At 47.2% G+C, this 12,855-nt stretch overlaps 1 protein-coding gene across 3 annotated transcripts in view; it reads left to right on the plus strand.

Moving 5' to 3' along the window:
* Positions 1-2,777: 2,777 nt before the first annotated feature.
* Positions 2,778-12,855, plus strand: part of XPO1 (exportin 1) — a 34,063-nt gene continuing 23,985 nt past the window's right edge. Inside the window, exons 1-3 of one of the 3 annotated variants that reach the window (XM_027693248.1) lie at positions 2,778-2,896; positions 6,540-6,671; positions 10,311-10,412. In XM_027693248.1, the coding sequence (XP_027549049.1) occupies positions 6,546-6,671; positions 10,311-10,412 (228 nt within the window). In that variant the 5' untranslated portion in view covers positions 2,778-2,896; positions 6,540-6,545. Of the gene's footprint in view, positions 2,897-3,545; positions 3,572-5,336; positions 5,487-6,539; positions 6,672-10,310; positions 10,413-12,855 lie in introns of those variants that run through there. The other 2 variants (XM_027693250.1, XM_027693249.1) reach the window with 2 other exon arrangements.

Consider the following 12,855-nt stretch of genomic DNA (forward strand, 5'->3'; position numbering starts at 1 on the left):
GCAAACAATAAAAGGATCAAAAAATTAATCTCTCTGTATCGCACTGAATAGTCTACAGGACTGCTCAGGACAATTTAAACCTTTCCTAAAGGTCAGTACTTGTACTTCCAGGTATTTTCTTCCATTTGGGAAAAACCCAACCAAAACAAAAAACGCAAAACAACAAAACCCTGAACAAACACAACAAACCAAACAAAAAACCCCAAACAAAACCCCACCAAACCAAAAAAACTCACCAAATAAGTCACCCCCAAAAAAACCACCAGAGCAAACCCAAAGTTTTGTCCAGTTTGCTTGGGTTTTTAGTTCAGAAAAGAGATTAGGGCAAAGTAAAATGATTTTGTGAACAGAAGTCAGCGTTTCTGACAGGACAGACTTCTTTGTAGTCTCAAGCTGAACACGCACCACTTTTTTCCCCCCCTTTTAAACTGTGCAAAAGTGCTTAAGCACAAGCTTCCCTCCCATACTCCCAGCCATGGCACAGGTGAGCACCACCTCACAAAGCTCTAGTTTTCTTTGCAGACCACCAAGAGGACGGGGCACTCCACAAAAGTATCACTTCTACAACATGTTTCATTGACAGTGCAATGCCACCCCAAGAATATAATAAAAGGGGAAGCTTTGCTTCAGGCTGGGTGATGGAAACTATAGGACTTGTTCCTAGAAGGGCATTTAGATACTTCAGCGTAAGTAGGTACTGAGAAGAGCTTTTCCACGTTTATCCATGGGGTAACCAGCCTTGCCTGAGCCACCCCTTGAAAAGCAGCCGTGGGAGGCTGAGGGACACAAGCGAGCTGGACACCCCATGGATAGAGATGCCGGAGGGGGACACGGGACACCTGCAATGTGCACAGGCCTTGACAGAGGGCACAGGACCGCCCGGGGTAGCGGTAGCTGGCACCCAGCCCTCGGTGGTGTCCCTCCTGCTCACAGGGCAGTGAGATACCACACTCTACTCTACCCCCTCCAGAGAGGGACACCGGTGAGTAATGTCCGTCAATGCCACACAGCATCCCCCCCATCTCCTCGCTGCACTCCCGCGGGAACTGCGCCTCAGTACTAACGGGATGGTGCTCGAACCCCTTCCCCTCCCGGACCAGAGCCCCCAAACCCCTTTCTCTCAGTAACCAGCACCCCGAACCCCTTCCCCTCAGGGACCAACCCGCCCTAAACCTTTTCCCCCAAAGCCCTTCCCCTCGCTGACCAGCCCCTCAACCCTCTTCCTCTCACGGACCCGACCCCCCCAAACCCCATTCATTCAGGAGCAGCTCCCACAGACCTCTTTTTCTCACGAACCAGCGCCCCTCAAAACAGAGGGCCAGAGCCCCGAACCCCTTCCCCTCAGGGACGAGTCCCCCCGAACTCCTCCCCTTTACAGAGCAGCACCCTCAAACCCTCTTTCCCCTCACAGACGAGCCCCGCCGGGCTCCTTCCCCTCAATGACCAACTGCCCCAAATCCCTTTTCCTCATGGAGCGGCCCCCACGAACCTCTTTCTCACAGGAACCAGAACCCCTCAGACCCCTTCCCCTCAGCGACCAGAGACCCAAACCCCTTCCCCTCATGGTCCAGAACCCCCAAACCCCCTCCCCCCACCGAGCGGCGCCCCCAAACTCTTTTTTCCGCTCACAGACGAGCCCCTTCCCCTCAGTGACCAGTGGCTCGAACCCCTTCCCCTCACAGACCACCCCCCGCCGAACCCCTTCCCCTCACGTCCCCCTTCCCGCCCTCGCCCCTGAGGCGCGCGCCCGGGGCCGCCCAACGGCCGCCGCCTTTCCCGCCGCGGCCCCGAAAGCCGCGCTCCGGCGCGCGCGTCACGCCGCCGCCGCCGCGGGCCAATGGGAGCGCGGCGCCGCCTGCGCCCGCGCTTTGCGAACTCGGAGGCGGGGCCCCGCCGCCCTTGAGTGACAGCTGGGCTCGGCCAATCGGAGAGCAGCGCCCCCCCCCGCCTCAGCGCTGCTGGGGAGGGGGCGGGTCCCCTCCGCTCGCCCCCCCGCCCCTCCGTGGCGCGCAGCGGATTGACAGCCGCGCCGCCCAATCGGCGAGGCGGCCGCCTGCGCGGCGGCACGTCCCGGGGCCAATGGGAGCGGGCGCTGGGCGGGGCCCCCGAGGTTTCCAAACGCTCCGCGGCGCCATGGGCTGAAAACTAAACCGAGATGGAATCTCCCAGTCTGAACCGGTTTGAGCCGGTTCCGAGCCTGTGGCATTAGGAGGGGGAGACGCGCCGCGCTCAGTCCCCGCCGCCGCCGCCGCGTGTGTGACCTGCTCGTAGGGGACCCGCAGCTGAGGGGGGGGCCAAGTTTAGTGCGAGCCGCTCAAGGCGGGGGGGCGGCGGGGATGGGGGCGAACTGAGCGCCGGGCGGGGAGGGCGGCAGCCGCAGGGGCAGCGAGAGCCGGCGGGGCCGGGCCTGGGCGGCGCGGGAGGCGCAGCCGGGGACGATTCCCCCCGCAGCAGCGAGGCCGCAGCGCCGCGCCGGCCCCTTCGGCGGGGCTGAGGGGAAGGCGCGGAGCGGAGCCGGGCGCGGAGTCCCGGGGGCCGCGGCGGGCGCCTGGTGCAGCCAGGCCGGGCACGCTGCGAGGGCAGGAGGAGTGGCGCCACTAACCCCGACCCACCGCCGAGCAGCGAGCGCTCGTTTTCCTCCCCCCCTCCTCCTCCTCTTTCAGTGGTGGTTTTTTTCCCTCCTTCCGTGGTGTGGTTTCTTTTTTTTCCCTTCTTCCGTGGTGGTTTTTTTTCCCTCCTTCCGTGTTTTTTTTTTTTTTTAAATTGGGGGTGGGTTTTTTTTGGTGGTTTTTTTTTTTTTTTTAATTTTTTTTTTTTGGTGGCGTGCGGTGGTGGTTAGAAACTTGGCTCGCCCGCCCCTACTTTTCTGAAGGAAGAGGCTGTGAGAAACCCTTAGGTAAGCGAGGGCTGGCTGGGGTTGGGGGGGGGGGGGGCGGTGGGGAAGGCGGGGGGGGCAGAGGGGGGGATTTTGGGGGGGCTCAGCCGTGTGTGTGCCCGTGCGAGGTGCACGGAGCGCGGTGTGTGCCGGCAGGGCTGTGATGGACCCCGTGGAGAAGCCCTGAGGGGCGGGGGTGCGCCGCGATGGGGTTCGGGGTACGAGCATCCCCGGCCCGGCCGAGCGCGGCCGCGGGTGCAGCGGGGGATGCTCCTCGTGGGGAGGGGGCCGGGCGGGCCGGGGCCGGGCACGGGCGAAACCCGTGCGGCATAATCTGTAAATTATTAGGAGTGGAAGTTTCCAGAAATATTTTTTTGTGTGTGTGTGTGTGTGTGTCTGTGCAGCAGTATTGAAACGTCCGCCTGGATCACGTGGGGAGCCCTGTATAGAGCGCAGGGCTGGAGCCCAGGGGAGGAGGAGGAGGAGGAGGAGGGAGGGGCTGCGGGGCCGCCGCGCTCCGCAGGGCCCCGGCCCGCCCGACCCACCGCCCGGGCTCGTTCCCCGCCGCCAGCCGGGGCCCGCCGCCCTTTCCCGGGAGCCGGGAGGGGCTTCCCCGGGAGCCGCTTCCCGGGAGCCGCAGCCCTGCCCGCCCTCCGCGGCGCTGCGGCGGCAGCCGGGGAAGGGCCGCCGCGCTGGGTGGGTGGGAGTTATTTCCAGCCCGAAAAGGAGCGCTCCGAGGTGTGGGGCAGATGTGATTTAATCCGGCTCGTCCTCCCGCTTCACGTGTGAAGCGGCGAGAGGGGGAGAGGAGCTTTCGCTGCCGTGGCTGGTGTGTGAAGCGTGATGCGTTTCGGAGCCGCTCGCCCCTCCTGGGTGGGATTTGCGAGTGATGCGGCTGATTCCTTGGAAGAGGAGGGCAGTTCACTTGCATGGCGTGCTTGGGAATGGGGCACAGCGACTCTCGCAGCGTGGTTTTTTTTTTTTTTTTAATCGCTGCCCCCAGTGAGCTTTAAATAGCTGGGTTGAAGGTGCTCTAGGATTCGTGGTGAATGCTCAGCATTTCTTCCTATTAAATGCCTGCTCTTATTGCTGTGCTGCCGAAATGAATCGGGTCTAGCACAACAAGCAAACTGTTGTGTTAAAGGTCCAGGGTCATCGAGAGTTGGGATAACTGTGTAAACAGTGCTGTAAATGCAGTTCTTTTGACCTTCGGTAGATGTCACATTCTTGCCATGTTGTAGGTTGTAGTTCAGATTTTTTTCCTTTTCTTTTTCTTCTTTTTTTTCCCCCAACTTTTCTTGTTTTGTTTCTGTTTCCCCCTTTATTGGCAATTAAGAATTGATCAGTGGTGGTTTCTTGGAGCTAAGGTTTAAACCCGTTCCGGAGTTCGGGCGTGATGGGGGAGGGAGAAGTGTAGAAGTAGAGTAAATCAGAGATCATGAGCTCCATGTGGGTACGGTGTCAGGAGTTGGGTGCAGTCGGTGTTGACCACAAAGCCGCCATTTCTGTGTTCCAGCTGCCGGGTAGGTGTAGGTCATTCCGAAGATAATGCTGGGAGTGGCGAAGGGCCCTATTCAAAACATTTCCTTTCTGCTCCCATGTGGGGAATGACTTCTCCTGGTCACGCGGCTCCTCCTTTGCCCTCTCGGGGCCGCGTGAAAACCACCGGGAGAGGCCCAGGCCTGGAATGAATGGTTCCTACCTGAGGACATTTAGCGTAGTTTGGGAAAGCGCTTTCCCGGGCTCCCGCTTGAGCCCTGGAGGCCAGATGTGGACAAAAAGGGGCGTGCCTGGAGCCGCGTGGCTGAGGGAGCATCGACTGCTCTCATCCCATCCACGGGGGCGCTTTCCTGCCTGTGCCGCTGCTCAGTGCCCTCCTCTGCCAGGTGACATTTCCAAGTGTCCTCCTGACTCAAAGGAATGACATCAACAATGAACTCGGCCTTCCCTGCCGTTCTGTTTCTCGTTTCCAAATTTAAAGGTTGCAGTTTTGAAAACTTTAGGAGTTGGGGGAGGGAGTATTAATTAATTTTAATTTATTTTGGTTTCTAGTTGGTGTTCATTTCCTTCTGGTTTTCCAGGTAGATGTAAAAAGACTGGCTGATGTTGAAATGGAGCCCTCGAAATTAATGTAGTAATACTGACTTTTTAACTAGAAAATCCAATTAAAATATTTGGGTTTGAAGCTATTTTTATATATAGAAGTAAAAGAAATTGCTTGAGACTACTTGCAAATACGCATTTCTAAACAAAAGATTTTCCTTGTCTGAATGATACTGTAGGACTTTCACTTAATTAATTAGTAATTACAGGGGTTGAGGCACAGGTTTGTCTTGCTCTTTACTTTTGAGCATGACTGAAATACATAAAGCATAAACCAAATTCTTACTTACACATGGAGTTATTTAGTGAGAGCAAGGGTTACCCTGAAGAAGGGGTTGGCTGGGTGTGTGGGGAGTGTTTCTGGGAGAGTTTCAGGTTGTATCTCTCTGAGTATGCACGTGGCTCTAGTGAAACTTCTTCATTGATCCTGCAGTTGTCCAGACTTCTGGCTGTTTGAAAGAGCAGTTTTATGTGGAATTTGTGCCTTTGCAGAGCTCTGAAAAAGGGGGTGAGTGGCACAGAGCTGCTGTAGAGGTGGAGGGTGGGATTATGTCTTAACAGTCACTGTGAGAAAAGGGCAATAAACTTGATTAGGTGTCTCCAACATGGGGTGTGTGTGCCTGAAAAGGGTAGAGTATAATTTACCATACAAAATTTTGTGGCTTCTGGCTAATTTTCCTGCTTTTCATAATTATCTTCATCTTGTACCAGTCTCTGGCTGGTAAAGCATCTTACATGCACACCCCACCTGACTCCCTTTGCATAATATTGAGGCTGCTCTATCTAGGACAAAGAGTTAATGAGTGTGTCCCTGGTTTTAGGGGACCTGAAGCCTCCAGTAAAATTCCATTTGGGTTGGAAGTGCTCTCACGTGGTACAGAGTAACCTGCTGATTTAAACACTCCTTTTGCTTCGTGTTCCTGAAGTGTCTTCAGTCAACTTACTTGGTTTCAGTGGTCATTTTTTACTTGCATGTAGTTAACTTGTGAGGTGTGTTTTTTCCTCCCCCTCAAGTATTTGAAAAATGCCCTCTGGCTCATTTCTTGCTGTGTGTGTAGATCACGTTTCAGCTCCAGACCCGAGTGTTCAAAAGCTTTTAGACCTCCTGTGAATGTGCCTGTTGGCCTTGGGAACTCGATATTGGGCTGAGATGGCCAGTGTGGGGTTTGGTTGTAATGATCCAGGGGGTTCCTACCAGCAAAATTACTGGTTGGCACATATTTAGGGACTGGTAGGGCTTGATACCTGCTTTGAAATAACTTCCAGGGTGCTGATAATGCAGCCCATTGACCAGTCAGGCTCTTATTAAGTGTTTTACCTGTTGACAGCCCTGACAGATGAGTTGGGGCAGTAATGTATGAATTTTTCAGGAAAAAAAAGGCAATTTATCCTGGTGTGTTCCCCCAATCAAAGCAGGGTTGGATTCAGTGCTACCTATTACTGCAAACATCAGCATCTCATTTCAGTGAGATGAGCTAAGTTGAAGCACTTGCTTTGCAGCTGCACCTGAGAATAATTTCTTACTAATTGATCCTTATTTTTTTTCAAATTTATTTTGCAGTAATCTATGCCAGCAATTATGACAATGTTAGCAGACCATGCAGCTCGTCAGCTGCTGGATTTTAACCAGAAACTGGATATCAATCTCTTGGACAATGTGGTGAACTGCTTGTACCATGGAGAAGGTGCACAGGTAAGGTGGGCTTGGAACCTGCTCTTATTGACCATGTTTAATCTTATAACAAATCAGTTAAAAAATCAGATAAAAATCAGTCATATTAGTGAATTTACTGTGCTGGTGACTGGCATGTCACTGAATTTCATGTGAATTCCTATTGTGAAGTGACACTTAGAGAAATGTTTGGTGTGTGCTCATTTCTAGCTTGCCTTCTGCTGTTGAGAGGTGGTGGCAAGTTCACTTCTGCTTGCAGCTCACCTTTTCTGACTTAGTTCTTCAGGAAGGTCTGAGTTACCTGTGACTTATCATCATGGACAGGATTGTGAAGCCATAAGTTCAACGTTGGCTTCGCTGAAAAATTGTATTTAATAGAAAGATCTTAGTGATGTTATTACTCTGTGTTTACAAAGAAACCTGTCACACATATTTAAGAGAAGAGTTTGTTCCTCTCTTGTGTCTGGTCTTTTTTTTGCCCATTGCTGTTTGCACAGGTAGTTCTTGCACTGTTTGGACTTAGTGCAGATTGTGACTTATTAAGTTGAAATTTAGGGACTGTGTGCATTTATTTCTTTGCATATATTGCCTTGAAAGTGAGCCTTGTATTGCTTTTTATCTATTTCTTGAACTGTTTTGGAAGTGAGACTTAAATGTTGGAAGCAAGTATTGCTACAAGGTTGTTGGCACAGTTCCTCCTCTGGCAGATTTTAATTGTTCATGCTCAACAAATCAGGAGTTTCAGCGTCAGGCATCTCTTACTAAGATAGTCTTGCACAACAATAAGAAGTGAATTAAATGAGACAAAGTAGTTGATGCTTTTCTATTCCTTCCAGCTGTTAGAATAAACAGCACTATACTTGCTTTGTGTATCTGTTTAGGGGAAAAAAAAAGCTTTTGTAAGGCTTATTAATATGAATTCCTACAGGTTTTGAAATACCTCGCTGTGATTTGAAATATTTGCATTTTGAGTGTCCTAAATTCAAATAGGCACTTGCTGTAGTTTTTTTAATGCTCAAATGACAGAAAATTGTTTTTTTCTGAACTTGTATTTTTTGCCTTAAAAGTATGGACTTCTGAGCAGTTGTTTTGTGATGTGTTTGTTTACTGCCTTGCAAAAGAAGTGATGTTTATAGCATTGCTTGGTTTGAATGGAGTTTAAAAAGTTGGGAAGGTTTGTAAGGAAAATAAAGGATTAACACTGAAGACAATGATCAAATTGCCATTGTTCTGGCATTGGGAGAAGTTGCTTCACTTAAAAAAGCTGGATATAGTCTCCAGTGTTTAGAAAATTATTGCTATAAGAAGCAAAAATTCAAGAGGTGGTGCCTGACTGGCAAAAGTGAATTATGATGTGAACTTATTTTAAATACATGTACTAGCATGTGTCACCTCTATGAAAACTTGTTTAGCTATTTTAGTACGTTCCCAAAGGTGGAGACATTCCAGTCAGTCTGAGCTTTTACCTCTTCCAGGGAGTTCAAAGGTTCCTGCAGGAAAAGATGGTTCTCTGTGCAGCCTGAGAGCTCAAATCATAAAGGGTGACAGGGAAAAATAGAAGTTGAGGAAACTAAATATTAAAATTGGGAGATTAGCAATGGTTTGCCTGGACTAGATTAGGGTAATGTTGGGGTAAAACAGGTTTAAAATGCAACCTGGATGGCCTGTGCTGAACTTGCTTTCAGATTCACCTGTCTCCTCCTCCTGCTTAAATCTTATCTCTGCTTGCAAAACTGTTATCTGCTCATCTGTGTGAGGCAAGAAAGAAGCTATTTTCTCTCCTAAACCTTGAAATATTTTTCTCCTCTTAGCTTTTCTGGGTATACTTCCTGAAAAGAATGAATGTGTCCCCACCCCAGTGCAACACATGACTAAGGAGATTTCAAACAACTCCTAGGTGGTTACCTGCTCTCATCCCAGACTCTTTAATTCCATTGAGCTGTTAGATCTTCACGTGGCCAGAGGGATTATTGGCTGATTTCTTTTTGGTACCAACAACACCACTGAGGCTTTGCTCTTGATTGAGCGTGACTGTTAAATTTATACTGCTCAGGAACTGCAGGAGTTGGTGTCCAGAAAAGGGAGGGGTTAGTGGGTATGAGAGTGAACTTTCCAGTGTTTAGGAGAGGGACATGGAGTGTCTGCAGTTTGTTGGTGTTGAAATTTGATCCTGTGACATGTTCACCAGTATTAGAAGCAGAAAGGAGGCCAATATGAAAACACACTTTCAGATTGAACCTGGAAGTAATGCAGCTATTCCTGCCCTCTTTAAACTCTATCAAAAAGGCTGATTTATTTCTAATTTTTTTTTACTCTGATGCCATCCTGTAACAACATGGCTCCTCTGCTTGTGGTCTCAAACAGAATGTGTTTGTGGTACTTGTCCATGTCAAATCTGCTTGTCAAAGTCAGTGTCAGACTGGGAATTGCACCACTGGGCTCATTTACACCACGTAGGGATGCCAGGATTGTACAGATATTTGAGATATTTTTGCTCTTTGCTGTTGTGGCTTCCAATTTTAATTTGTAAATCCCATACCTGGTTTGTCTGTTTCTTGCCTTATATGTATATAGATTTTGGGTCTTGATTGGGTTTCTGTCTTACTGAAAATACTGTTTTCTTATGCCAGCTGATGATTAGCTCAAGTGTCTTCTTGGAGCAGACTGGAAAGCTGCATGGCTGTAGTAAGTTCTAGCAGCTGAAGTTAATCCTAAAGCAAAGCTTTAACTGCTTTGTAATTCTGTTGAATTGGCTCTGCAGTGCAGTGAAAGGATGAACTAAGTTCTGTTAGTTGTGATGGAAGATGTTCATTTGGTTGGTAGAGCAGTGTCTGATGGTTGTAGGGGCTCTGATTTGCAGCGAGGTTTGTCAGCACACTGCACTTCTGGAAATAGGAAACAGCATTTGGGCTCCCTAAAAAATGCCTATGGACATCCAGGCTTTTGCAAAGTGTGGCTGAAATGAATCCAGCTGTTCCAATGTGTAATTGCTTCAGATGAGGTTTTGCAAGTTCCTGAAATCACAGCTTCTTGTCCAATAATTGATAATGTCAGTCCCGAGGAAGAGCAAACCGTTAGCGTGACCACCTCCCTTCCTCCCCCCCAGTCGGTGTTATTCCTGTTCTGTGAGCTGTCAATGCACCAAGGATTCCTCAGAAGCAGGGATTGGAGACCTCTAATGCTCTGCTCCTGCATTCTTCAAAATAAAACCTCTTAATTCCTGCATCAACAGCTTTGCAGCATGATGCAGCACTCCTTAAAGCTGGCACTTTAGAGGGATGTTTCCACTGGAACTGGAAAGTTTGGGTGCCCTTGAATGAAGGTTTATCAAGATGACTCTCTGGGAGGGGAGAAAGCTTCATTCCCTAGTATATTTTCCCTGTAATGTGTGATGTTCTCACTGTTGGTCTGGATTCATTGAGCATGGAAGAGTGAAAGTAATTCCTGTTTTGCATCAGTGGCTTTTGGAGTTTGGTTGGTTATAAATTTTTAACTGGCACAGAAGGAGGTTTAAGGGACTTGTTGCCTCTGGTTGAGCTCTGCCTAACCCTTGGATAAAGGATTTAAAGAAGTATTCCATGTTAATGTCTTCACTGAGAGTATGTAATTTCTTAAATAATCTCATGCTAACACTTTTTTTTTAATCAAATTTGCTTTTAGCAAAGAATGGCACAGGAAGTGTTGACTCACTTAAAAGAACATCCCGATGCGTGGACAAGAGTTGATACAATTTTGGAGTTCTCTCAGAACATGAACACCAAAGTAAGCAAATCAACTTTTATTTATTCAGTTTTCCTCTTTCTTCCATTCATAAACTTTGAGGAAGGTATCTCATTTCTAACCATAGGCTTTCTTGATTCGAACCACATTTTTTTTTTAATTGCCTTGTTCTCAAAGTTGGCTTTAAACAAGAATTGTAAATGGACAAAATATTTAGCCCTCCTTTTACATTGACAAGAGTTTCCCCCTCCCCCCTTTTTTATTTTTTTTTGAGGATGAGCTAAATTGGAATCCCAAGCTTTTTCTCAAGGCCCATAAAAGCATTATGCCAGTTCCAAAGATTGGTGTGTGCCTGTGGACATCTGAGTCATAATTCTCCTAGAGCCACATTTTGTCCTTGGGGAAGTGCTTGGCTGTTTGAGATCACAATTAAAAGCCACTGTGCACGTAACTGAGGAGAAAATTTGTCCCTGGGAGTGCTAAAAAACCTTTAAGATTTTGAGCAGTCAGTGAAAGTTAAGCCCCCCAAACTCTGTAGTATGAGATGAGTCTTTGCTGCTGTGCAGAACACGTGTGCTTTGTGCTGCTGTGTGAACTCCAGCCATCGTGGTAGAGACTAAAAGGGGCACCAGTCAGGGCTTTTCCTACAATTTTAAATGCTTTGCCTTAAGACTTCTTAAGCTTGAACCGAAAAGTCGCTCAAAATGTGTTTGCACTGTCTTAAGTTGGGTGATTATTCTCTCAGATAACTGACATGCATGTTTTTCTGCTGGATACACACTGTGTTCAAACAGAAAAAAGTCGTGTTTGGATGGTTTCTGAAGTCATGTGATATTCATGAAGCAGTTCCATTTTTTTTTTTTTTCCTTGCTCTCTGAAGTTGAAGGGAAAACAGTTTAAAGAACTTCCTCAAAGTAACACCTTTAAGCACCTTTAAGTAACAGTGTTTGCCTGTTTGCTTGCCTGGTAAACTTTGCTTTTTATACTGACAGACATTACTAATGTTTAAGTTGATTTATCGACAGTATTTTTAAAAACTCAAAATTTGTCTTGTGAAAAATGAGATGATTAGAGGAACAGAAAGAAAAGCAACAGGTAAAGAATTCTTCCATTTACCTAAAATTTGCAAATGATTTGGTGCCTAAATTTATGCACTCTGACATTTGGCTTTTATGCAATCATACTTTTTTTCTTTAATTAAAGCTGTTAACACTACCTGATATTAATCATAATGTTCCATTATGTTGATTGCTTGTAATAGGAAGAAAAGGGGTGTCTTCCTGTGCAACTTGACACAGCTAGGCTTTGACGGCAGGCCTCCACAAGGTCTACCCTTTTGATTCCCTTTAACTGAATTCTGTTCATCAATTGTTTTTTTATTTTTGTTTTGGTTTCTTTTTTTTTTTTTTTTTGGTTCTTGGGAGGTGGGAGGGAAAGGGATTCGGTGCATAAAAATAAGTAATAAGGGTGCCATGGAAATTTCTACCATAGGGATCGTTTTTTTTCGTGCCTTTTTGTGGTTTTTTGGAGTTTTTGCTGTTGCCTGTCCCTCATCTTCATAACTGGGCAGTGAATTAGATAGTTGGGAATAAGCAAAGCAAGAGCAAAGTGTTGTTGATTAAATTGTTTTAACCTGTTTTTAATCAGTTGATTAAAAATCCCGTAGTTGAAGTGGCAGAAGTTTGTCATAGGTGTCAGCAACTTTTTTGGGGGCTTGTGAGTCTTCACTGTCAGGGGAATAGAAATAATTAGACCCATCAAATTAAATGAAGCTTAAAAACAAACTAAAAAAACCTTGCAGGATGTTCAGGCAGGCTGATGAAGTTTTGGGATTGGTGTCAGTGACTTTTTTGGGCTTGGTGTATCTTAATTGTCAGGGAAATACAAAAAATTAGAACCACCAAATCAAATGAAGCTTAAAAACAAAGTAAAAAAACCTTGCAGGATGTTCAGGCAGGCTGATGAAACCCTTCCAATGGTATGGGAAGAAGGATGTGCAGGTGAAAGTTGTGCTGTTGTAGGACTTGATGAAAAACCTGATAGGTCAAATGGCAGAACTGTGGAATTGGTGTCAGTGACTTTTTTCAGGGAAATACAAAAAATTAGGCAAATGAAGCTTAAAAACAAAGTAAAAAAACCCAAAGGCCCTTTGCAGGATACTCAGAAAGAATGAAGAAGCCCTGCCAATAGTATGTCAAGAAGGATGTGCCAGGTGAAGGTTGTGCTGTTGAAATAGTTGATGAAAAATCTGATAGTTCAAATGCCAGAACTGTGGAATTGGTGTCAGTGATTTTTTGGGGGGTTTAGTGTATCTAATTATCAGGGAAGTATAAAAAATTAGAACCATCCAGGCAATTGTAGCTTAAAAACCAGGTAAAAAACCCCCAAAGGCCCCTTGCAGGATGTTCAGGCAGGCTGATGAAGTTTTGTGATTGGTGTCAGTGACTTTTTTGGGCTTGGTGTATCTTAATTGTCAGGGAAATAC

The sequence above is a fragment of the Neopelma chrysocephalum genome, unplaced genomic scaffold (genome assembly GCF_003984885.1).
Source record: "Neopelma chrysocephalum unplaced genomic scaffold, ASM398488v2 Primary Assembly neopelma1_91, whole genome shotgun sequence".
Lineage (NCBI taxonomy): Eukaryota > Metazoa > Chordata > Aves > Passeriformes > Pipridae > Neopelma > Neopelma chrysocephalum.